Source organism: Onychostruthus taczanowskii, unplaced genomic scaffold (genome assembly GCF_017590055.1).
Source record: "Onychostruthus taczanowskii isolate IOZ18803 unplaced genomic scaffold, ASM1759005v1 scaffold103, whole genome shotgun sequence".
Taxonomy (NCBI): domain Eukaryota; kingdom Metazoa; phylum Chordata; class Aves; order Passeriformes; family Passeridae; genus Onychostruthus; species Onychostruthus taczanowskii.
The window spans coordinates 710,064-736,881 of record NW_024496858.1 but is presented as its reverse complement, the minus strand read 5'-3'; the positions used below and the strand labels follow the sequence as shown (position 1 = coordinate 736,881).

General features: G+C 39.6%; 1 protein-coding gene across 2 annotated transcripts; it reads right to left on the bottom strand.

The window, feature by feature from the left end:
- Nucleotides 1-313: 313 nt before the first annotated feature.
- EXOC5 (exocyst complex component 5) lies at nucleotides 314-26,799 on the bottom strand. Of its 2 annotated transcripts, XM_041413452.1 has the most exons (19): nucleotides 26,652-26,799; nucleotides 22,073-22,164; nucleotides 19,705-19,852; nucleotides 19,143-19,337; nucleotides 14,964-15,028; nucleotides 14,496-14,524; nucleotides 14,240-14,349; nucleotides 13,705-13,749; nucleotides 13,455-13,595; nucleotides 12,285-12,367; nucleotides 11,628-11,837; nucleotides 11,344-11,379; nucleotides 10,313-10,460; nucleotides 8,137-8,245; nucleotides 7,326-7,446; nucleotides 6,844-6,930; nucleotides 4,531-4,639; nucleotides 3,380-3,595; nucleotides 314-2,678 (listed from the first exon to the last, which is right to left on the bottom strand). In XM_041413452.1, exons 1-19 carry the CDS (start codon nucleotides 26,676-26,678, stop codon nucleotides 2,490-2,492), a joined length of 2,160 nt encoding a protein of 719 aa, XP_041269386.1. In that variant the 5' UTR covers nucleotides 26,679-26,799; the 3' UTR covers nucleotides 314-2,489. The 2 variants fall into 2 exon arrangements, with proteins under 2 accessions (XP_041269386.1, XP_041269392.1); XM_041413458.1 differs by lacking the exon at nucleotides 11,344-11,379.
- Between the last annotated feature and the right edge of the window lie 19 nt (nucleotides 26,800-26,818).

Sequence of the window (26,818 nt, the reverse complement as noted above, 5' to 3'; positions counted from 1 at the left end):
TATGTTGTAGGAGGGAACATTAGACAGGCAATACTTTAACTCATTAGATGAACATTAAAAGGCATATTTGTATTTTAGATACTATTTTATTGCATTCATAAGCCACTGGAAATATTTTTCTAAATTATATGCTGTAAGAACTCTAAACTTAAAAATGTGTGAAAATTACAGTTCCCCCACCCCACCCCAATCCAACTTGTATTATAAAATAAACTTACTGACAATGCAGCCTTCTCCAGAAATAGAAACTTCCAGTGTGTGCATGGGGAGGTTTTTTAAAGGAAGGAGAAAGCTCACACCAGTGATAAATTTGGTCAGTAAAATTACTTTTATTCTTTTTTTTTTTTCTTTTAAATAGAAGGGCTTATACAATTGAGTATAAATATCTTCAAGGAACATGGAAATGAAATGAAAAAAGTATCTGGAAGGAATTCTTTTTATTGAGGAAGAGTTTACATATCTAAGTGTTCACCTACTTTTTGCTGCCTCCTGTTAACAGGCATAATGGGAATATTGCACTGAGCATATGCATGGAAAACACAGCTAATAAAGCAAGGAATATGGTAAATACATTTCATACAACCTTAAAAAAAATTCAAACAGTCATACAACAAATTCTGAAGCACTTCTGTGATCTGCAATCTCAAGATGATGTTCACTGTTCTGAAGTGTTAGCAAATTGACACTTTTTTATTTTGTAGAAAGATTTTGTATTGGTTCATAAAACCACAGCCTTAAAATTGTTGGCTTTCAGTTACAGAGGTAACAGAGAGGTATCATCTGAATTCACATCAGAGCTTTTGGAACAAAAATGGCAGCAGTACAAGCAGGTGCCTCCTCCAGAGTGCAAACCCCTCTGTGGCTTTGCCATGGCCAAGGAACAGAGCAGAGCAGCCCAGCAGAGCAGCCAGACTCCCTGGATGCTGTGAGCCAGGCTGGCAACCATTCCCTTGTTTACTGACAGAATGCTCCCCTAAATCCAAGATGAAGCAGGAGAACCCCAGCTAAGCAAGAGAAGTTCCAACAAGTCTTGTCAATATTGACTCCACCTGGGAATTCTTTAACAGAAGAGGAAAATACAATTCTCTGACCAACCCATAAAGTGAATGGATAGAAATGCTGCTCTGGAAATGGGAGATAAAGAAGTTTCCATGATGTGCTGAGCCCACAGTAGAAGGAAGGTGTTAGAAAGCATTTGCTCCACTGCAGTTCCAACCTGGTTTCCACAAGAGCCCACTCTGAAAAAAAAGGTCTATTTACAACAATTCCCAGCTGCTTGTGGAAAAGCCACCCCAAAGGTTTCAAACACCACTGCTGCTTCAGTTCACTGTGTGCACACTGTGGGTTCGTGTCAGGAACTCCTGAATACACCCTGGAGCACAACAGACACAGAGTAACCTCTGTCCAATATCAGTTTTGATCAGTGGAAGAGCAGCTTTCACACACTTCAACATTTTATATTGCTCAGGCACTGAGGATCAATTCTCTTCAGCACAAGAATTTGCCACTCTAGGTTTTTGCTGGAGCCATTCCTGCCACATAGCAAAAACTGGGCTACATTTTATCCTTTCACTTCATTAGAATTTGAATTTATTTACATACAAAATAAGACAGGAGAAAAAGTTCTTTTATAGTAACCCAACAATGGGCACCTTCCCTTGTAATAAGGATGCCTTAGGCAAAGCAGCTGCATTTACTTCAGGAGCATATATAAAATTCAGTGTGCTGGTATCAAACAGAAACAATAATGTCAGATCATACAATGCCAGTACATTCCAGTGGGCCCTTGACTATTAGGTAAAAAAAACAAAACAAAGCCAAAGAACCAAAAATAAAATTAAAAAAAAAAAAAATCCAAAACTTTTCACCACTTTAGTTCTGTTTAGAATGCTACACAATGAATAAATTATGTCTTTCTGGGATAGTGTTTTACTCCTACATCTCAAAGAAATTCCAAGCTAATTAATTAGAGCAAGAAATTACATTGAGCAGGATAACGTTCTAAATGAAAGAAATGACTTAGAAACACCAATCAAAGATAATTTGATTATGATTAGCTGTGCTGAAGTCTAAGTCATTAAAATTGATGAAGAATGTTTTTACACTGGTCTATTCTATGTAATCCATTACCTATGCTATGCTCTGTAGTTCAAGTCTAACAAATGGTATCTGATAACTCAATATTGAAGACTAAAATACTTTCAATGCACCATTTGCTCTCCTACACCAACATGTTTCCAATTAAAAAAAAAAAAATCAGTAGCAAGTAGATTTGTGAAATTCTTCACTGGGAGAACTTGAGCTAACATGAAACATCATCCAGATTTTTACCTGCTCGCCTTCTACATGGCCAGGTTTAAATATGGCTGCTGCTTTATCCTGAACAGTCACTGTCCCACAAAAGTTACACCCATGGTTGGTAAGAAATAATTCCCTGTGCTTTCTAACAACTGAGGCTGCCCAAAGGTGCAAGGTTTCCTGCCATGCTCTCAGCTGAAGTGGCGAGCCAGACGAGCAGACCTGTAGTCGACACGCAGCTGGACAAAGGAGTGAAGGATGTTCTTGTCCAGGTTAGCAAGCTGCTCTCCTGAGCAAACCTGCTTCAAATTATCTGGGGCTACAACCAGAAGGTTGCAAAGTGCATGCAGAGTATCAAAGAGCTGTAAGACCAGTGCAATCTGTGGGCAAGAGGAAACAAAGGAAAAAAACAGAAATAATTAGAGTTGCTTGGAGTCTTATACCAGAACATCCATCTACATCTGCCACCGGGGCTGTGTACAAATCCCAAACAGGATGGGACCGCTAGGAACGTGCCTTGAGCTGTTTGTTTTCCAGCATCACTCTCATTACATGGTTCTGACAATGGGAAGATGCCATCAGCTCACATCTCAGGCAGCAGACCAAGAACTTCGTGTTACAACTTTAAAACTTTTTTGCCCAATCACACAAAGCAAAAGCATATTGACAGTAGTTCCATCCAACCACGATAAGCACACGTACCTTCACTTAATGCTTGCTTATTTTGAATACAATATCTGTTTGTAAGCCTTAAAACACAATGCACAGAGCTCTATTATTAAGCTTAGAACTTCCTAATATCTAGCTAGATATACTTTCCTACAGCTTAGGGAGTTATTCTAGACAAGTGTTAACACACAGACCATTGTTCCATTTGTCCTTACTTTTCTACTTCTTACATAATTTTTCTGCTGAACCATCTTATGGCTACTGCTTAGCTCCAATCACAGTTCTGCTGTCTCTGAGGCGTGCCTTTTGCAGCTTTCCCAAAACCCTCTGGTTTTAAGGATTCCAACAATATCTTCAAAAGATGAGGAGAGAGAGGATTTACACCATCACTCCTCCTGCTGGACAGGCTCACCTTGAAGTCTTTGGCACACTTCCTGTACTCAGCCACGTCACAAATGGCCAGCATTCCCCCCATGCAGCTGTAGGAATATTGCTGTAGGTGTTCATAGATGAGGCGATGGAAACGAACCCCGAGCTCCATCAAAACCGTGTCCACATTCTTGCCATCCATGGAGTTCCTGATCTTTTCCACCTGTTTCCTAACATACCCACACACTTTCACACAAGCCTAGATTCAAAAATAAAAAGAAATAAGTAAGAATTAGGTAATCTACTTTCTTCCACATCGTAAGTTGAACATCAGTTACTAACGCTGATTAATCTCAATGATCTGTTGTAAAAGTTTATTCTTCAATTAATAATTTTCCACATTTCTATTTGCCACACAAAGATGCAAAATTGCAAGTAGAAGGACAGATGCAAGAAAATATTCAAATAAGTTATAGCTTGTATCAGTTCAGAATAGAACATTTTAATCTTGATTTTTAATTTAGTGATCCACCAAAGGGGTGTGTGATTAAAAACCTCTTGTAAGTCACAATCATAAATCCTAATTAACAGCCATACTGGGATTTTCACCATTCCCACACTCTATTACCTACTGCTGCACTTCTCCCATTCCCACCTGGCTGCAGGCACTCAGAGAATGCTCTCACTTCTTCCCACTGAGTTTTTTCCCTACTCCTCCCTGCCTCTTTCCCTAATGTAAGCCACCCTAGCAGCCCCTAGGCTGGGATTCAGACACACTCACTGGAGAGCCAACACTGTGCAGTAAAATGTTCATGCTGTACCTGTGATGCTTTGCCATGTTCCTGCCATTCTGAGAGGAAAAAACACCCAGCAACTGGAGAATACCTGGTAATTGATTTTCTGAAACTGATAGCTTAAAGCTAATTATCAGCTAAAAGCTTTGCTCCAAATTTGGGCCTCTTGGGAGGGGAAAGAATGTTCCAGTTCCTCCAGCACCCACTGATTTGTGTCTGACACTAGATAAAAACTACTCTTGTTCCTTTTCAGCTTGAGAAAATAGTCCACAACAGAGTTTGGAGGTGCTTGGTGCAAGATGGAAGTAAATTAAGCAAATGCACATGTTGTCTAATGGGAGTTTGGTAGGGAGCATCTTGTACCTGATAACATTCATGGGCTGAGACTTTGGTTACTTACATTTGTATATTGAATCAAAACATTGTTTTCATCTTCTGGTTTGAAATCTGTCTTCTTTTGCTCTGCAGCCAAGATGTGCTTCATCTGTCCAACCATACAATTCAGTGTCCTTTAAAGTTACAAATACAGATTGGGTTTTGAAAGGAACTTTTTCATTTCATTGACTTTTATATTTATATATATTGACATGATTCTGGACAAAACTAAGCAGCATGAAGCAATGAGGGGAAAAAACCCAGCATCTAACATTTTTCTACAGAGAAGATTTTATGAAAGCAGTTAGAAGAAGGAGCATCAGCCAAAAAAAACCCTCTAAAAAGTCTTTCCACCAAGTTCAGTGTCTTGGAGCAGAGCATGCAGCCTGCTGCTTTTAAAGGGGACACATGAATTGTGAGGTAATCCATTCAAATCCAGCTCTTCAGAGAAATTGGACAGCATCCTTCAGAGAGACTCAGGAGGAAGCATTCCAAGGAGTTTAGCAGAATTAGATCACATTGCATATGAGTCAGAAGCAAGCCTCAGAAAACACTTGGCAAATGAAGGAAGGGTAAGGGGGGAAAAAGAAACTTCTTCCTTTGCCAGAGCTTGGTATTTCTCTCACTCCCAGAAATCTAATGGAGTTTTTCAGCATCAATTATTTCTCCTTTATAGGATTTACCTGTTCAGAACATTATCTAAGGGCAAGGCTCTGCCTTCCTTCAAGTCCAAAGCAAAGGTCAAACAGCAAAGCAGGCGACAGAGGCTGCAACCCTCTCAACCTTGGCCAGGAACATCCTCTGGCTCTCTTCTCTTCCCCTCCCCTCTCCTTCACCCCCCTCATCCCCCCAACCTTCCCAAACACAACTGTCAGGGACATTCCAGGCCTTGAAGGATTCAAGCTGGGGTAAGGTAGAGAAGAACACATGCAACCAGAGAGGGAAAAAACTCATTTTTGTCCTGTGCATACAGCTCAGGCTTGTATTTCAGATTTACTTTGTTCTAAGTCCACATAACAACAGAAACTTAAAGAAATAGTATCTTGCATTGTCCTCAATTTCCATTTGGAATAAATACTCCCACAAGGCTGTTTACACAAAATACATACTCAGAGAAAACCAGTTGAACTAATTCTGTTTGGCTGATAAATCACTTTTACTGAGATAGATAAATGCTGTGAATGGTTTTCAAGAATCTGCACTTGCACTTTTCAATATTTGATAAACTGAAGCCATCAACGTTTCAAAAATTTCCTTTATTTTTTAAACTCATTCCTTTAAGCAGGACAATCAATTCTCAACAGCATCAGTGGCACCACAAAGCAGCCCCACAAACATATTTTACATGTAATGTTTATTTCAAAACTAATCTCTCTTTTTCACGTGCTGAAGCACAATTTTTTTTCAATTTCTTATCCACAAACATTTGAATGTACTGTTTTCTGACAAGAACTTGTTCTCCTAAGTCTTTAAGAAATTAATTATTTAACACAAACAGATACAAACCACTGTAATACTGATGACTGACCTGTATCTATCTACATCTGAGCTTATGGCCTCAGTGCTTCAAGTGCTTCCAACTTCATGTTTAAATCTCTAAGGTCACCTGCAGCAGGAGCAGCTAAAATCTCAATTGCCACCTTACATCCCTTATTTCCACCTTCTCCTTGCACTTGCAGAAAATAATACACCAAGTCAGAAGTAGGGCATCACACAACACCTCCATTTCCCAATATTAAGCTCGTTCGTTTATTATTTTCCTCTGCTGAAAAACAGCTGTGATTTTAATTTGCAATTTTTATAGCTATCCCCTCATTTTTATTCTGAGAAATAGAAAAAAGATTAAATGAGTCACAACCTCAAAGCAAGTCAATGTCAGAATCAAAATTATTCCAGGTCTCCAGACTTCCACGACTCGGTCTAATCCATAGCACTGCACAGATCCCAGCAAATCATTTAACCTATTTTTGTCAAACCTTGCTCCTATGGAAATCCTGCAAATGCTTAACCTATTTCAATCATCATTTCTCCCTCTTTCAAAGTAGAAAAACACCAGTTTGAGACAATCAGGTAACAGTGAATTATTGCACTCTTTCAACATAAGCAAAATCCTTTAACATCCTTCTAGAAGCATTTTTGGGTCAGAATGTGCCATGGCAAACATGACCCTCTAACCACACAAAATCTAAATTTCCTATGCACAACAATGGAGTTTATCTGTTTTTTAAAAAATAAATTAAAATATCAATTTTGAATTGAGGAATAATTCATGCTTAAAAGGCCAGTTAACATATCAGAAAGGTGTGGTTTAAAAGATTAAGTTTTATTCTCTACTTGCCTATCAATGCCCATATCCAGCTTCACTTCCATTTGTTCTATGATATCCTTTTTCTTCTGAAGGCATTCAGATAATTTAGGAGAAGAACTGCAACAGTATAGAAGATATGTGAATTATTAAAACATAAAAACTAATTTGTCTCCTGGGTTTTCTGCTTCCAAAAGGATCTAGTGTAGATTTCCCACCCCAGCAGGAAAAGGGCACAGCCACAAACCCCCTTGAGTCCCACCTGGAATGCAGCAGCAAAATCTCCATGGAAAACCATGTCTTTCCTTCCTATCAGTATTCCTGGAGCCCACCCTCTCCCATTTGTTTCCAAAGAAACCAATTTGTTTAAACTTCTCTTCTTCTCCCTCCCACAACATCAAAGTTGAACTATTCCAAGCATAAACTACTCTTGAAAGAGATGAGAAATGAAAAAAAATTGCTTTCTTCACCAAAAAAAAAGACCAGAGGAAACACGTTAATCAAAACAAAGGTACCTGATCAGTGGCATCAGATGATCATTGAACTGCTTGTCAAATAAATGGAAAATAGTATTGGCCTGGTGGACAACATCCAAGAAATAAAGATTTGCATTCTTTGAATCAGAAGAGGGAATGCCTGAAGCAAAGGAGGTTTCATTAGAATTGTAACCATATGCAGTTCTTATAATTAGCATGATGACTTTTTAAATATGCAGATTTTTTCCATGAATGATGCTTAAATCACAGGATTTAGAGTTTCAAAAATTTACCACGGTGCCATATATAGAATTCTTCTCCTAGCTATATTGGTAAGAAGCATAAGCACAGAAATATCTAACTGGTAACATTTCTGATGGCAAAACAGAGCAGTCAATTTAAAAACTCCTTCAGAATCTGAGTTTGATGCTGTCTTACAAGACAGACAGGTTCTCACTGTCAAGATTTTAACTTCTTTAGACAAGCAGTTTTCCTATTTACTGTCACTCTAAGCACACAAATACACAAACAAGCACAGAATTCCTATAAACATTAAGATTTAATAAAAAAATACTCTCCTGTTATGACACTGAACACAGAAGGAGGGAATGCTGATGTCCCAATTTCTATGATAAAAATGTTTCTAAAGACAGAAGCACGTTTTCATCTGTGCATCAATTCCCCAAATGAAAGTTACACTTTAGAAGCCATTAAATGTCAACCCCCAAACACACGAAACAGATTTAATTTAACCAACACATCCTGAACAAGGCCAATCAATAAGGCACAGCAAAGATCATCTGCACAGAAAGGCCAAGGAGATGAAATGCTCAGGAAATACTGTACTCACCAGCAAGGCCTGTTTCTAATGCATAATCGATGTGCTCAGTACATAAGAACTCTACCAGCATAGAAAAAATTCTGAAAGCATTCTTGGGTAAGTCAGAGGGATCAGAGAGCTTTAAAGAAAAAGAAAAAAAAATGTCCTAAAGGTCAGTTCTACATAGATTTGAAAGTTTATTGGATATTGCATAAGGGATAAGCTTAAAATGTAACAAGTACTCCAGAATAATTGGAATTTTACTCAAAATGAAAAGTATCCATACAGGGAATTATTCAGGAACAGCCTAAAATATCAACAAACCCTTCAGCATTTACAAGTAAACTCAAGCTGCCACACGATGCTACAATAAGCAAAAGCATTAACAGTTTCTAATAATAACTATAAGAGTAATAATAAAAGAATATATTAATTAACAGTCCTCACAACAGTTTTCCAGATGCAGTCTCAGGAACTGCCTAACCTGCATGCCACTGGATGCTGGGAAAATGCATTCAGAAGAGATTACTCTATGCATACCCTGTATTTTATTCATTTAACACCCTCCTGGCACTGGCCACAGTGAGAAGCAGGACACTGGGTTGTCTGGAGCTCCAGTTTGTGTTCTTTTAGCACTGCAGCAAAAATAATGCAGCTGAACCTGGGCTACATTTAGCACAGTTCAGCTGGAGTCAATGGAGCATGAAGACTTTTATTAAGTGCAGCAATGGCCACATTTACACTCAGCATCTGGACTTTGATGAGCTGTAAGCAACATGGGATTTCGGACAGCAACCTGTCAGTAAATCCCTTTTCTAAAGAAAAATGTGACAGGGCTTTTGTACCTAGGAAAAACAGCTTTGGTTCCTAAGGAATTAGGTGAAGACTTTTATAAAGCTTCAAGGAAGAAAGATTACTACTGCAACTGGAGGTAATTTACACAACACTCAAAATGTTCTGCTGTATTTCCCCCCAAAAAACTCAAAAACCCAACAACAGAAATTTCCAAACAGTGAAATGTTTCAATATATGACTACGTCAAAATTACCAATTTATTTTTCCTAAAGCAGTCACAGCTGGCAGAACCCTGCACACATCTGCTATGTGACATAAATACCACAATTAGTTAGCCAGGGACTAACTTATCTTTTGCACAGTGAGTTGCTTTGACCACAAACCCCTAAATTCTAAAATCCTAATTCTGGAAATCTCCTTATGTGCCAAGATCCATTGGGGCTTCCACTCAAATACAATTCTTCTAAAATAATTTATATTAAATCTGATCCCAACAGAAAGGCAGAAACAAAAGGTTGCACACATGTGGAAAAAACCAGTTTTTATCATGAATTTAACAACTGCTCCTAGCAACTATGATATTGAGAAAAATAATGATCCACCTGCTTGCCTTACAGGCACTGATTCTCACCCTGAGGAAGGTGGTGATCCCAAGGGTGTGCAGGTAAAAGTCTTGTGTCTGTACCCTGCTCTGTCTTTGGCTCCACTCAGTTTACAAAATATGAAAACATCTAAATATCTGAAGTTTTTCTGCCATAAGCTCATTGAGAATGTTAAAGGAATTAAAACTTCTTAGAAATCAGCTAATAAAAAAAATCACATTTAAGTCTGCAATTAAATTTCAAGGGTTTTCATTTACACCAAATACCAGGCAAATATGATTGACAGGCAGCAAAACCAGCAATTTAATCAGAAGTAAAATACCTTTTTCATGTTAGACTGAAGCATTTAAAAAACTGTAGAGGGTTACCAAGGTAAATAATGTTTAAGACTATTCCTCTCAGTATTTTATTGGTGATCATTCACTAATCTAAGAAGAAATTACACTTGAGGCACGAAAGCAACTGTTGAACAGTGTATTTTTAAAGCAGGAAAAGAAAACCACACTAAAGGTTTTTCAGGTTTTGGGTCTAATTTAATAAGAAAACCAATGCAGCCAGTAGGTTTAATGATCACCACTTCTTCCAAAAACAGCCAGCATTAATACTCACAAATTACAACTAGATCCATGTGGAAAAACAAACCCTCAGCCTCCACTGTGGCTCCATTTCCATGAAAAACACAAGAGACAATTTGAAATGTCCTTTCCTCTTCCTATCACACCTCAACCAAAAACTTAAGCTCAAGACTTAATCTCACACACAACATCTCAAATCTCACCACTGAGGGAGGTCACAGGAAGCAAACTTACCCTGTGACATCTTTCAAAAGCTTGCTTGGTTTCTTGCAAAAGGTTAACCACCACTTCTTGTGACAGGAAAGTTTCCCCATGTGTGTCAATGCTTGGCCCCAGGGGTAAGTTTGTTCGTTGCCTTAGTCTCTCTTTGAGGTCTTGAATACTGGAACAAAGACAGACCCCAAAAAGATTTCACCAGGTGGAAATTTTGGTACTCAAACACAACAACAATTTAGCATCTTGTAGTTGTTAACTCAAAAACAGGACCCAAGACACAGTTTAGGATGTGCAAGCATTAAGACAAGTCTTGCAAGCTTTACAAACAAAAATTGGCAGTAGATGCAAAACTACCACCTCTGATTCCATGGTCAACTGTGTTCTGGAATGGCACGTTCACACATGGGAGCAGTTATTCATTCCCCTTGTGGGATGAGTGATTTCACTGGAATCCTGCAGCACTTCTGCTCTCTGGACAGATTCAGCCTCCATCCTCCCTGTCACACTGCACTTTCCAAACACTAATGAGAGCTTCCTATCTCATCCACACCCACAAATCCTCTCATCCTCATCCATTATCTCAGCAGTTCTTTATTTAGTCAAGCATGCTTCGACACATTTCCATGCATAAAACAACCCATACAGTTACGCACTACAATAAATTTAATTTTCCCCAAGAAAATTAAATTTGCATCTTTGCTTTTTTTTAAAATTACTTCACTGCTGCTTTTTCCATATCATTCCTGACACACTGAACCCAGCAGCTCTTTGAAAGGTGCAGCAGTCTTAGCACCTCTGCTTCACACAAGTTTTAATACTTCCTATCCCACTTCTCACTACTCCTTCATTAGTTTTTCTACCCTGAGGATAATGAAGTCTTGTTTTACCTTTCTCTAAGTCCATTGCATCTTCTGGGCTCACTAAGAGCTTTCTCACTGACATTGCTATGGTCTTTTCCCCTTCCTAGGTCTTGGGAGGGGACCACAAGACCTGGGCAGGTGAAAAAAAATGTATGCTTTTAGATACACACATACACATGCTTTAGGTACCTTAGTTTTGCTTCAGTCCTTTTGTGGATCTGGATCCTAAGTTGAAACATAGGTTTAACTGGTATTTTTCATTTCCAGTATGTACAAATACCATGCACTGAGTACATTTCACATGTACTCAGAGCAACACACTTTTGAGCAGAACATAAAGTGAAAGCAAATTATAAAAAGCTGTAGGTCTTTGACAGTTCATCACTGTGCATCTGGCATGGCAAACACAGCCTTTCTCCCCTCACCACCTCCCTTCCACTTCAAAATTATCAAACTTCCCAAAAGGAACTTACCCTCCAGTGCCAATGGACCTCTTCTGGTGGTTTTTGGAATCATAATAGCGCTGCAGAATCATAGCACTCCTACTTTTCAAATAGCCAATTTCCACCTCAATGTAATTCTCCAAGTAGGAAATGAAAATGGCCTTGATAAGCTTAGACAAGAAAGTCTGCTTATCAGTACCCAAGTTAAATTCCATCAATTTGCTTGACAGATTAGTGGTTCTTTATGCAAAAGAAACAAAGAAGGGAAGGGGAGGAAAAGGTTGAATGTGGATGAATTACAGCATTACACGTTTGTAAAGTACACAGCACAACAGAACCCTGATGGTGATTAAGACTTGGAGCAGTTTCACATTTAAGCAAAGAATTTCACATAATTCATGTTTAATTACACACAGCACCACTGCAATCAAGTTGCCAGTGAGATGGGGAGGACTGGCTTTTGCACAGTTTTAAAATTACTCTTGAAGATCACAATAGTACCCACTGAAAATAATAATGGCCATTTTAAATTTTCCTTAGGAAACCCATCATTGTAAAGGTTAATAGACATAAAAAATTTACAGCTTTTATGAGAAGTTTACATTTTTGGCTTCTTTTTCTTGACAATAAATCTGTTTATTTTCCAATAGCTTCAATCCAATAATTTAATCATTGATATATACATACCTTGTATATAGATCATAGAGGTTTTTAAGATACTGTTCTGCATCTGATTTCCTGTGTTCTTCCAGCTGGTCCTTCACATAACTCTGCAAAATTTGGTACATCTGTTAGCAGATAAACTGACAACCACAGGTCACTCTCACTACTTCCTAGATTATATGGAATTTCCTGCAAAGTGTAGATCTTACTTAAAGGAAATTCATCTCTCCTTTGGTTTTACATCTTTAATTTACACTTCCTCCATTATCCACAGAGGGGGTTAAACACACTTGTAGAAGGAAGTGATTTAATAACACAAAACAGTAATGTGTGAAGAAAAGACAAAAGACAGATGGCTTTGAAACTATGTCTGACCAACTAACAAAAAATCCCCTCATTTTAAGAATCAAAAGCATCAGAGGTCTCAGAGCATTTCTGCCATTGACAAGGCAAAAAGATGGTTACATATTTGCTTATCATAATACATACACAAAGCAGATACAAGCTTAGAGCCCTTCTTATCACTGAATATTTGGACAAAAGTATTATTTATCATAAAATACTAATTCAAAACTGACACACAAAATTGGGGTTGAAACACAAGCTCAATCTCTACACTATGAGAGCAACATCTACAGGGAAATTGCTTTTTGCAAGGAAAGTCATGTTGATGACTTTAAGAACTTTAGTGGGTGTATTTGCAGGATGAAAAACTTAGTATTTTCAATTACTTTAGATTTTCATAAATATTGCATTAGTTGCAAGACACTACCCACAACATAAATGATTTTCACTTATTCAATGCTAACTTCACAAACAACACCCAAATCCAAGAATGAGCAAATTAGAGATATGAAATGTGGAAGTTCTTTTCCTGACATATTCTTGGTAGGGGGCATAGAGAACAAATCAAACTCGTGTATGAAATCTCATGAATTACCCAATGAACACAGCAATCCCCTAATAATTTTACATATTGAATTTGAGTATTTGCTCTGTATTCAGAGCACAAGGAGATTTATTTGATATGGGCTTGATTATCTGTCCTAATTGTTACAGAGCAATGAGTTGATTCTACACCCTTATACAAAGATTACCAACGCTGTAAATTCTCATTAATTGCTATCCCTAGATAAAATATTTTTTTATTAAGAGGTTCCTCAATGAACTTCAACATGTTAAAATTTGAAATACCTGAAGTTTAACTTCAAAGATATTTTGAATGAGTTTGGCTAGCACAGTCTCTGGATTGCTGAAGATTTCTCCAACTTGCTTATTCACTCTCTGGCAGAGAATGGCTGCATCTTCAAAGACATCATTCCTCAGGAATGCACCCTAGGGATTGAGAAACACATTTCAGAATATATTTCCAACAACCTATATAGGACTAATTAAATCAACAATGTAATGTAAATAAAAAAATGATGTAAACAAACTGCGTTACCTCTTGACACTGTTTTATGTACACATCAACACAGTGGGAATAGCCCTGTGGAAGGAGCAAAATAACTCTGTGTTAGAGCAGGGTGTTCATGTTTTCAGTACAAAACTAAATCACAGAAACATAAAACTTGTGAAAAATTTAAGTAAAAAAAAAAACAAAACCAAAACAAACAGAATTCCTTCAAAGCACAGACTTTTCCAAACCCATTTTTGTTATGTTTCTAACATAACTCCACTTACCACCACTCTGCATGGATCTATACCTCAAGTTTCATCATTCTTTCTCAAGCATGAAAGTCAGGTCACACCCATGCAAGAAGAGATTACCTTAGAAAGTTCTCCACTGATGCTGCCCTCAATCCCCCTCATCTGCCTCCTTTATTCCCCTGCACTTGATTTCAGATTGAACCCTTGAAGTTACACATTATCTGACATGAGGGCTGTGCCCACACGAATACATTAAACTCAAAACAGGCACTTATTGTACCGTGGGTCGGTTTTATTCACATATTCAAATTAAGCCCCTTAGTTTTTACCTTAAAGTGAAGCAAAACTGCTGCTACTTCTCTCATCCTGGAGATTTCTCCTCTGCGCTGAGCACTGGTAAACTCTTGAATTAACTGGCACTCTAAATCGTGGTACTTACCTGGAGAGGAAAGGGGATAACAACAAAAACCCATCAGGCTACATAATTCAGGCAAAAACTGCAACACTGACAGTATTGCTTATTTCTTTAATCATCTTTAACAATTCAAATACAGCAATATGGATTGAACTGGATAGATAACTTACTTGCTATCTTTGATTTTACTTCAGAAAACCTGTTAACAACAAAAAAATAGCATGATTAAATTCAAATCCACATCACATGAGAAATCACAGGCATCCTGGATCATGAACAGCAGGCACTCTGCTTAAAAATGAAAACACGCAGCACAAAGACGACAGAAAAGTTCCCCGCTTTATATCCCTAAAAACCTACAAGCATCTAATTCAAATCTAGCATTAAGTCAGCAAAGCAAAATTATCCCATTAAAAGTCTGTTAAGCAGTTTAGGATGTGTATGTAAAGATGATCCTACAACATGAGTGCGTGAACACAAATTTGAGAATAGAGGAGAGAGAAATAAGCACACAATCCAGCTCAAAAGCTCCATGAATCCCTAAGCACAGCCCAAAAGGGGAGACAAGGGAAGTATTGGAAAAATCATAGCTGTGCGAAGATTTACTTTCTTAAAAAGATGTTCAGATAGATTTTTACCTGTCAAAAGGCAGTTCCTGTGCAATCAAATGAAGTTTCTGAATAATATCAGCTGCCTCTTTAATCTGGTGAGAAGAAAACATGACAGAGTCATTAAAGAAGGTCTGATTTTGGGCTGTTCCTTTCCTCCCCCTGCACTGTCCAATTTTCATACACAAAGTTCCTATCTCTAAAGCTGGTTGAGTTGACATACCCGTGGAAGAGATCAGCCCCTCCAAGTTCCTATATGTACTTTTAAGATGCTTAAGGTATTTTTCTTTAACATAAAGTAATATAGGTCAAAATATGATGAAAAGTCACATCACATGTTCCCACTGGGGATGTCTGTGGAAGTGTGGAACTGTCTGGACAAAGCTCATACCAAAAAAAAGCCATGACCCTGCTTGGCATGGAGAGAGGAGAAAGGGGAAAAAAGGGATCAAAGCAGAGCATTCTCCCAAAGAAAGAGAAATGGAAGATGTATTAGAAATTATAAACTCTGAGGTCCAAAGCAAAAATCAAGATGGAAGTCAGATAATTACAGAGCTACAAAATAAGAATAGCTGCATGAATACAAAAGCTAATAAACAGGTAACACAGCATGCAAAACAGAACATGCAGAACCTCTTATCAATTATTCTTCCCCACCAGGCAGCACAGGAAGTGCATCTAAGTGGTGACTGCTTCGTTATGCTGAATAAAATGACGGAAAAGACAAATTTCAAAGTGTGGGAAGGCAGCTGGTTGTAATTGAACTTGTGTGGATTTAAGCAGTGCTGACTGGGCCAAACGTGACACAGCTGGAGCACATCTGATGAGGAGCAGCTGAGGGGGCTGGGGGGTGCTCAGGAGGGACCTTTTCACTCTCCACAATTCCGACAGGAGGGGACAGCCAGAGGGATTTGGTTTTGCTCCCAAAGAACAGGGACAGGACAAGAGGAAAAATACTCAAGTTGTGCCATGGGAGGTTTAAATTCACATGAAAAAAAATTCTTCATGGAAGGGGTTGTCACTGGCACAGCTGCCCAGGGCAGTGGTGGAGTGCCCATTCCTGGGGGATTTCAAAGCCATGTGGATGTGGCACTTGGGGACATGGGTTAGCAGTGGCCTTGGCAGTGCTGAGGGAACGGTTGGGCTCAAGGGTCTCAGACGTCTTTTGCAACCTGAATTGTTTGATGACTAAAAGCTTTATAAGCTGGCACAATGGAGAACATGCAGAATTTGGAGTTTATCTTGTTCTTCCAATTAGTGATGATCCAGGGAACTGAAGTGAGAGGGAAGGAAGTAATGAAATCCTATTCTGCCACCACTTAGAGCAGGCTGGATTAAAACTTTTCAAGAATAGAAGCAGACACACAGGTAAGAATAGAGAGCACAGGAATCACACCAGGCTGGTTGTTCAGCAAAAATAGGGGCACTCAAAGTGATCCATTCTGACTATTAAGAGCAGCTTATGTTTTGAACTGTCAGCTTACAATAGCCTCTTAAGGCAGAAGCTGCTACACTCCTCAAATAAATCCAATGAAAGAGCAGTTATTTCTATTAGCTTGCAGCAACATTAATACCTAACACCTGGGATCTATACAATTGTCTATATATTAGCAGTTATTCACCAAAGCTGCAAAATCAAAACAAACAAAAAAAAAACCAACCAAGAAATCCCACAAACACAACATTTTCTTTGTTTCCTCTTCACACAATAGCTGTTAACTAACTTAGATTTTATTGAATTCAGGACTTTTTCTATGCACTAGAGAAGCCATGACAAATCAATTCTCCACAGTTTCTGCTTAAACCCAGACATCTTTAATTTTTAAATGAATCAGGCTTCTGTAAACCATTAAAACCAAAATAAATATTGATTTTGTAAAATACAACTTAAGGGTTATAATGTATCTGGGAAAAAACAACTGAAAAGTCATGGAGAAATAATAGCAAGGGAGAATTTTAACAGAAAACATGCACAAGTGAAAAGGCATAATGAAATTAAGTACAGAACATAGAGAAATGGACATGAAAATAACAGCAAACATATTAAGCAGGATGATTTTATTGCACGATAAACAAGTGGGCTGCTGATCATTTTGATAGTTTAATTGTGCTGGAGTGATTTGCTCACTTCAGGAATCTTTAGACTGGTTAGCTAGCAGCACAAGGGAAATTATAAGGATTCAGAGGGTGAAGACACAATGCACAGAAGGGGATAAACCAGCAAGGAAAACCTTCACAGAAGTAAGTCAGAAATTGCTCAGTGTGGCTGGGAGAAAGTGGAAAGCAACAAATGGAGTGTAGGGAAAGAAAGGAATCCAACAGATTTTAAGAACAGACACTACTGAGAAAAGTATCAATTAGAACATAACTGTACTATACTCTTGTTTGTGCCTCTCCTTTCACAGTATCCCCTCAATGTCTCAAAGAAAAGCCCACATTTGTGAGGGCTGGCAGAGCACAAAAAATCATAACATGCTCTAAAACATTATCTAAAACCCCCATCAGTTTGAAGATCAGAAGACATTGACAAAGAACTAAGAACTAAGGTTTTACATTTAAGAATATTTGTTACCATCTCATACTTTAGAAGTATTTTTAGTACAAAGATTCACTAAGATGTAACAGCTCCTGTCTGGGCAGGCTCTTCTACAAACACTTCTTCAAGTTATTGTTTAAATCAGGAGGGAAAAAGTTCAAGACTCCACCTGGCTGAAATTAGCCTCAGTAAGATAACTTGTATCCAGAAATTCTTGTTTGTGTTCCCACACCCTTCTCCTGCAGACTGGCACAAGAGTTAAGGCCTATACATTTGTCTTCCTACAGATTGAATGAGTATCTTATTATTCTTTGGGGTGCACAGAGATTCATTTGTTTACAAATTTCCAGGTTCACCCTATTTAACTACTAAATTTTTCTGGTTCTCCAACAGGATGTATCATGAAACTTTAATTTACAAATAAAGTGAAAGTTGAATTCTTTGAGCCTCTTGAGCAGACAACAATTCTCTAACTTACGTTTTGTAATTCACCATGCTGCCAGTAAATATTTGTAAAATGCATGTTTTATTACTCCTTAGGAAAAAAGAAAAGAAAAAATTTATGCAGCTCTGGGAAAGGCTGTCCATAGAAGAACTTCCCTTATGCTGAAACCTTTCTGTTTCCCTTGGAAATCAGGGAGGTTTTTCCTCTGCTCTCTCTGGAATCAGGGCAAGCTATCAACTAGTAATTACCATATATCCACAGACCATGAATCAAAAGGCACTGTGCAAGTGACTCCTTGGGAATACAACTATATAAAATGATTAGCTTTTCATTTCCCTGAGAGACACCTCCAGCTCAGTGGGGAGGGGGTGACTATTAACCTGTTCTCAGGTCTTCCATGAGCTGCATTTCAAGCACATATTTTTTTGCTAAATGTGCAAATCAAGTGTTTGCTGTTTCCACATATAATTGTTTTCCTGACTACAACCATACCACTGCACAGAATTTAAGGAGGGAAGGAAGATTCTTCAGGATACATCACATTAAAAAAAACCCCCAACAAACCCAAACCAACAACTTTACTTAAACTGCATTGGGAAATCCAATGCATCCTTTTGCTTAGAGCTGGATTATTTTCCTTCAGTTTATTTCTGTTTGTCACACCACTCAGATTGTATTTGCTTCATGAACATACTCTTGAAGCACAAGAAAAACAAAATGCTTGAACATTGCTTTGAAGTTTTCCTGCCTGGTTCCTCTAAATTCCAAGGGTGGAGACATAACCACAGGACTACACAAAGCCCAAAGGCATGCTGTGACAAAAAGGTATCCAAGGCCAGTGGACTGACCCAACAGAGCAAAGTTGCACAAAGAAGTTGCATTCAGAAACGTTCTGCTTTACAGGATGGATCTGAGGCAAGGGGTTCAAAGGAAACAGGCAGATATTGTATTGCACTCCAAAGTTGCCCTCCCAGCGTTTCCCAAATCTCCGATAATTTCATAAAATGAAAAATGCCAACATTGCCACATTAAGCATCGCTGAATACAAATGCTTTATCAGCAATCTGCAGCCCAGTGTTGTTAATTTACATTTCAGAACAATGAAACTTTAACAAGTCAGTCACTCAGTGGTTTGAAGTCTGACCATGGTAAGTCATGGTAGCAGCTTGTAATTAGGGCAGTCCCGCTTATTGCTTTGAACTGCTTTCATCCCGCTGACAGCTCTTACCTTTTCAGAGTTTGTAAAAACATCAGACTTCAGCTCTCCATCCAGAAACTCATTAAAGTATTTCATCAGCTTCTGAGCCTCCACAGCCCGTTGCCGTGGCGTGTTTACCCCCTCCAGCTGGTCGCCAAGGTGACAGACCTTAGTTGCTACATAGCTGATGTGCTCATCCAGCTCTTGGAAATGTTGGAAGGCAACCTGGAGAACACAGACACTAAACTCATGATTTCCATTTCGTGCACTTCAGGAAACACAAGATTTCCTTCAGGAAGAAGCCCAGTGAATGCAGGTGCTGCATTTCAGAACTGCTAATTAATTAATTACACACAACCCAAATAAAGTTTAGTGTACTCCTTTAAATTATTGTGAAGACTCCCCACTTTCAGCATTGCTAACACTCCTTAATGGAACATGCAGATGAGCCTCCTTTGACAGGAGAAATTGTCATCAAACCCTCTTTATTGTTATCTCAAACAGCAACACCCTGCACCAAGAAAAGCTGAAGGAGCACAGGATGCTCTGAAAACTTGCACAGCTTCCCACTGACTCTAGCCCTTGGATTTACCTGGTTGCTTTTCTGCAGCTCTTGTACTTTCTTGGCAAATTCCTTTGCTTCCTTCTGGCACTGTTGTTCTAGCTTCTCCACCTTCCTCTGAATTCTTTCATCCATTACCTGTAATTCTTGGATATGGTTTACAAATTCTTCCAATAATCTGATTTAGAATAAAATACAGGAAAACAGATTTTAGTTTGAAAGACAGTGTTTTCTGAAGTGCTTAAAACGCCTCTCAAAAAAAAAAAAAAGCAACTTGCACACAAGGCTAATCTAACCATGTCCAACTTAGAAATGTTTCTAGATTGAAGATTTAAATAAATAAATACATTTAAATCTTAAATTTAAATATTTTATATATGATTACTATTTAACATTAAATATTTTAGACAAATTCTGTTTCTAAAATTTTGATTTAAACTGCATCACCCTGGTTGTGTACCATTCTACGACAACATAAAAACTCTGTGCATGGTGGGCCAAAGGAGAAAGGAACACCAAAATATTAATCCCTCAAGAACGTGGCTCTGCCACAGATGCAGGAATCCCTACATCCCCACCTTCCCTAAACAAATCTCACATGGAAAAAGAAAGCTTAGGCCACTACATCCCTTCAGTGTAAGGGATACAACAGAAGAATATTCTCTACTCTACATGTTACTGTAAAGTTGGAAATCAGCATTACAAAGAGTAATTATTAATAAGGAACTGACACAGCCATCATTTCATAATGTTGTTCTGACTGACTTCACCTTTTCTTTCAGACTCACATTTTACTCCTCCAAACCACAGTACATCTGAATGCATTCTTGAATTCCCTCTGCTCTTTTCATTCTGTTCTCAACATCTCTCTTTCTCATTCCTGTTTTTATTCATTCTGTCCTATTTCAGTCATATTTTCAGCTCTTTCTTTTCTAAATATCCCAGTCACTGGTCAAGGAATGGATTACTCGCAGATCCTCCACAGCCATAAAACTCATGCTAAGAACTGAAAACATCTGAAACATTTCAGAACTTTGCTGTCCAGGTTTAATGTCAGAAGAGGCTTTTAGTCCAGTCAGTTACTTGAGGGCACAACTTCTTAAAGAAAACTGGACTGAGGCAGATGTTGGTGATTCCTCTCCTTCACTCCCTGCTTGCCAGAAGCCCAAGAGCAATCTGCACACGGCAGCAGATTTCACAGAAAACCAGAAAAAACACATCTAAGTTTACAGAAGCATATTGAAAATCAAATTTAAACAACAGTGACACACAGCATTCTTCCAAACAGAAGCCTAGAGAAATTCAGGCAATCTCTATTAATTTCAACAAACTCATTCAGGCTGGGGTTTGTTTTTTAAACAGATCTTGTGTCAACTCTGCACTTATTCAGCAGCACTGCTCAATATATTGAGAAATGAAAGAAGCAGAAGAGGCAGCTGCTAGTCAGGTTTACAGATAAGAAATACAGACTCCAGTACTCTTTCTACAAAACAAAAGCAGCATCTTTTTTAATATTCTTAATATTTCTTTCTTAATATTAATTTTGGCTCCCTGCCCAATACTAGAAGATGCCACAAGAAAAATATTTATTGTTGCGTGTTTCACCTGCTTGTCCTGAAAAATGTGGAAGTGCCTCCCAGAAGTTCACCAAGCAAACCAGCAGAAATGCAGAAAATCTGTTTAACTAAGTAGGAATTTGTACAAATCATGAACTACCCTAATGTATATACTGGGCACAAGCACACAGAAAGAGTTCCAGGGAACAGTGTTGTGTATTTCCAGGCTTCTTCCTGCTTCAATCACACGTAAAGCTCTGCAGAGGATACGGGCCTCAGACTGAATGTCAAGAGTTCAGCATCTTGCTAGAAATTCCACAATATCCTTTCTCTTTTCAGACGCCTCCAAAGAGCCAGGTGCTCCAGAATTAACGTCCTTTGGCTGTGTCAGGTTAATTTTCTGACATTTTAGTAAGTCAGATTAGTTTATCACGAGATCTCATCCCCAGAGCTGCCTCTCTTGCTGTTCTACCTTTTTGTGTCTCTTATTTGCAAACTGCTGAGTCTTAAAACAAGGCAGCTCAGGAAACTAAAGTAAGAATCTCATTAAATTGGCTTAACTATCATAGCAGTGAAGTCTCATATTATGCTTGAATCCAGCAATTGTCTGACAAGCACCAACAATACCAATTCTCCTTCATTCAAAAGGTCTCAATCAGAAAGTGACTTTCCCTACTCATTACTGAATAATTAGTTCTGAATAATCGGCTCATGGTCACAAATGTTAGCAATTCTGCCACATGAAAACCTCCTTGGACACACAGCTCTGTTATTATATGTGGAATAAAACAGTACAATTAGAGATACATTCACTCTGACCATTGTGCAATTTGATTTTTTACCTTTTGGGATCGAAAGCTTCTCCACCTCTGGAACCTCCCCCAGGTGTTCTCCATGCCAGCCGTTCAATGTATTCATCTGCCACAAAAGGCTCCTGGCCACAGAAGAAAAACCCTTTACAATTCCTTCAGCAGGTGCTCACACCTCATTTTGAAAGTGTTTAGAAGCTTTACTATAATCAAAAGTACAGTGTTGGCAATTGCTCCATCACCTCTTGGGCTTACATATTTATTGTTGAGAACACAGCTTTTAATATGATGAGTTGGAACATCAAGTTTAGATATTATCAGACTGCTTGCAAAGGACGTGCTGCAGGTCTGTGAAGAGCTGGCTCTAAAGTCATTATTTGTGAGTTTGTGGCTTGTCATTCCAAAGTGTCTGAGCCCAGCAGCTGATTTGAGAGGTTACACCACCCAAGCCAGCCATCAGCAAAACACATCAGAGAATTTATCTGCCTACAAAAATTATGTGGCAAAATAAGGGTTTTTACAGTTGTTCAACTCTCTGTCACACCATGGCATCACACACAGAACTGATCAAAAAACCCAGCCCAAAAAATCCAGCATGAGATGCCACTGGATGCAGCCCAAGTGCAACTGCAGAAACAGAGCAGATAAAAATGAGGAAAAAAGGCATAAAAACAGAGGATGAATTTGATTTCCACAAGTAGAAAAAGCAGACATAAGTGATACTAAAACTCAAAATTACACAAGTTTCTTCCATATTTGCTGGTTCTTCCATAAAAACACCACTCAAGGGTAAAGAGCTAAGATTATTTCTCCACCCAACAATATTTTCTGAAGGCAGAGGCCTCATTTTTAAACCCAATTTTAGCTGGCCACTACTTACAGCTCTAACATTTTATCACGTAGTTAATACTAAATTACCCTAAACACAGTCCAATTTCTGTCATTAATGAAAATAGTATTTATTACTCAGCAGCAGTGATTAGGTGCTAACATCAGCACTTCTAAGACCAGTAAGAAAAGTATTTTCACAAGCACCAGGATTTTATAGAAAGCTTTTGAATTATAAGCAGCAACAGTTCTAAAAGTGTAAACCCAAAAAACAGCTGGGAGTGGCTCTGGCTAATAGGAGCATTTGATGAAACAACTGAATATGCCACCACTGCTTTTGATAAAACTTGGTTGGAAAAAAATGAAAATAGTAGAAAACAACAGATCTCAACAGGTATTACATTGGTTACTGTATCAATATGCCTCAAACTTTGTCACAAGGAATAAGGAGAGAAAAAACAGCATTACAGAGTTAGTTTTGAAAGTAAAACCAAGGGTTGAAAAGCAAATGTTGCCTGTTCAAGGTCTGTTTCCTCAGAAACAAATTGTGCCCCATCCAGTCAGCCACTAACCAGGAAGATAAAAGGTTTTAAAATATACTTTGTTACACGTTGAATCCTGATAGACATGGCAGAAATTTTATCACTCAGCAACTCCTCATGCACAGACTGACTGAGTAACCATGTTGTGCTCAGCCTCCTTGGCTAAACTTCAAAAATAACTGGTTGATACCACATAAAAACAATTTCCCTACAAGTCACTCATCTCTTTAACCAAGTCCTTCCTGATACACAACGTGAAGTTGCCTTTACAAGAATCCTTTTCATCAAAAGCCACAATGCCACGTTTCCATGCCAAGTGTAAATTCCCTCCTTGTGCCACCCTGGTATCTAAAAGTTTGGAACACTTTTGTAATTTAATTATAGGTGAAATGAGTCATTCAGTGCAGTAACATTCCCTTCAGGGGAGGCCTCCAGCTTCCCAGTTACCTCAGGGCTCTTCGCAGGACTCCTCCTTTATATGAAAATCCACAATTTTTCCTCTGAATATCCTGTAATTCAGCTGAGGCCCCACTCTGGTTACAAGGATACTAAAGCCAAGTATGGAAGAACCCTGAATAAAGGGTTTACTGACACCCTGTGTGTGCAGACAACATTTTGCACATTTCTCCCTTCTAAAAGATAATTCACCTACACACATATAATGGCTTGGAATATTTTTTCATTTTTGTCAAACAACGTTTACAAAGTTTTTCTGCAAGCCTCTTCTCCTAAGGAAATCTGATGTAGATGCCTCAGAACTCCAAAAAAATATTATAATGCCAATCTTTCTCCACCCATCATGCCTCTATACACCTCTAAACATTCCTTGGGTGCACATGTACACAGATCACCTGCAGCTCCCTTCCTGGAAAATACCTGTTCTCCCAAGAACAAGATACTTGTCCTTCAGTTTTTTTATCATATAAATACTGTTCTTATTATTTCAGAAATATTAACTGGAGTGGATATTACGTGGAGGATATTGATCAACAGAGAAATAAAATGAGCTTTTTCTTCCAATTTTCCACAGAGGGTATGCTAAAAATCTACTTGATTTATATGGAATTAATGAAGTTCAACAGTGTCTTTCTAACACATGATCTTCCAGGTTCCACTGCAGATCCAAAAGTTCTCACTTCAGTTTGTACCTTCCAAACACATTTGCTTTTTTAAATGCTATCTTGATAACAGGGTTACTCATAGCTGACAGCCTAGCTCCTGTTTTAAGTCCCCTATCCTGTTCTGCAGAAATTGCTGAAAATCAGCTATTACAAATGTCATTTGCAAGTCCTTTGCCTGTTATCAGATGAGCCCCAACAGTCAATTTCTTCAGCTTTGAACTTCCCTCTGGCTCCAGATGAATTAACCTGATCCCATCCATTCAGCCAATACTCCTGATTTAATAAGAGATATGCCTGAAGTGGGTCATAACCTGGTTTGATCTGGTGTTTACAAATGAAACTACACTGGACACAGCCAGATTAAAAACCAGTTTAGAAGTATCCACTGTTAAATTATGCTTTAAGTTATGTGAGGGAGAATTCAGTCCACGTTGTGCACATTTTCAGCACAGATTGTCCTACACAATTTCCCATATCTGTACTGAAATTTACTTAAAACACACACTCATGAAAATATGGCCATCAAATTCCACCCTCAGCAAACAGCTAAGGGCTACTCCCATAACAAGCACATTTTTTGTGTTCTTATATAAGGCAGAAATTTCAAACTAACCAAGTAGGCGACATTAAATTAGCAGACATCAACAAAAACTCTCTTGCCTTTGGAGTGAAAGAGAAGTGAAAGCAGGAGAGACAGAAATACTGGATTCCATGCTGGAAAAAACATCATTTCTAGCCCCAAACTTCAGGCAAAAGTCTCACCTAATTTGCAATTTCATCTTTATTGCTATTGCAAAATGGAAAAAGTTGTTGCACGACCCAAAGCAGCCAAAACACACAGTTTTCTTTCCATATTCAAATTACCTCACACTCAACACCCCACAAAGAACAGAATGGCACTGTCACCATGTTGAGAAATCAAGGGGCTCCTGGAGTGGAGTAGGGAGGGTACAAAACCTGGCACCCAGCTACAGGAGCACAGTATTTTAGTCCAGCTATTTTTCAAAGCCACACAAACCAAAAGACGTGAGTCATAACACTCGTGTGCCATCACAATGATTCATAAACCCAAATGCACACAATGCATTTACATAAACCCCAGATATAGGATCTTCCAGAGAAACAGGAAGACCCTTTCCTGAAGGCTGGACAAAGTCCCAGTGATAACCCACCAGAAGAACAACCAGCTCTTGAGTGGCTTGGAGAGCAAACACAGGACACCTGGGGATGTCACCATGTCCCTGCGAAGAGGAAGTGGGGACACCACACACGTTCTGTGTGCCACAGGTCACATCATGAGAGCTCATGGTCCAGGCCAGAAGCTGAAGCCACAGAACCACAGAAGGGTTTGGTTGGAAGAGACCTCAAAGATCATCTCGTTCCATGCCTGTTCCATTGCAGGGACACCTTCCACTAGCCCAGGGTGCTCCAAGCCCCATCCAGCCCGGCCTTGGACACTGCCAGGGACAGGGCAGCCACAGCTTCTCTGTGCCAGGGCCTCACCACCCTCACAGTCAAGAGGGTGATATCATTCTTCCTCATGTCTAACCTAAACCTGCTCTCTTTCAGTTTGAAGCCATCCTCCCTGTCCTGTCACTACACATTCCTGTAAACAGTCCCTTCTCCATTTGTCTTGCAGGTTCCCTTCAGGAGGGAGATGATCCTCGCACGTCTCTTCCAACTTAGGACATTCTGTAATGCCACGGAAGAATCTGACAGACTCCTGCTCTTCCTGCCCTGCTCCTGCGTGGCCTTGGCTGAGCTATTCTCCTTCCGTGCCTCGCCTCCACCGCAGGTAAAGGGAGGGCAAAGTCATTTCTTTATTCCATCCCAGCCCCGCTGACACCCCCGCGCCGGGGTCAGACGAGACGGTGCCTTCGGCAGAAGGAGCGCGGGGCCGGGCCTGGCGTGGCCCTGTCACCAGCGCCCGGGAGCCGGCCGGGAGGGAGGCCCTGCAGCGGGGCAAGGCGGGCACCGCACCCCGCGGGGCGGCACCGGGGCTCCGCCGCTTCCCCAGCCCCACACACCGCCCGCCCTTCCCCAGGGAGAGGCCGCCGCATCCCCTCAGCGAGCCGGCCCGGCCAGCACCTCCCGCACCCGGCCCGCGGAGCCCGCACCCACCTCGAAGAGCTCGGCCGTGGTGGCCATGGCCGCAGGGAGGGAGCGAAGGAGGACGGCGGCCCCTCAGCGCCCCTTCGCCGCCGCCGCCCCGCCGCTGCCGCCCATTGTGTCCCCCGCCCCGGCAGCAGCAGCGGCGGCCGCGGCGCCGCCTCCGCCCGCCGGAAATG

Excerpts from the sequence above, each read along its gene's own strand:
- EXOC5 (XM_041413452.1), bottom strand. The coding sequence starts at position 26,678 with ATGGCCACCACGGCCGAGCTCTTCGAG. Across the intron at positions 11,838-12,284 it reads CTCTATGATCTATATACAAG|AACCACTAATCTGTCAAGCA; the intron begins GTATGTATATAT and ends TTTTGCATAAAG. Across the intron at positions 2,679-3,379 it reads AGTGTGCCAAAGACTTCAAG|ATTGCACTGGTCTTACAGCT; the intron begins GTGAGCCTGTCC and ends TCTTGCCCACAG.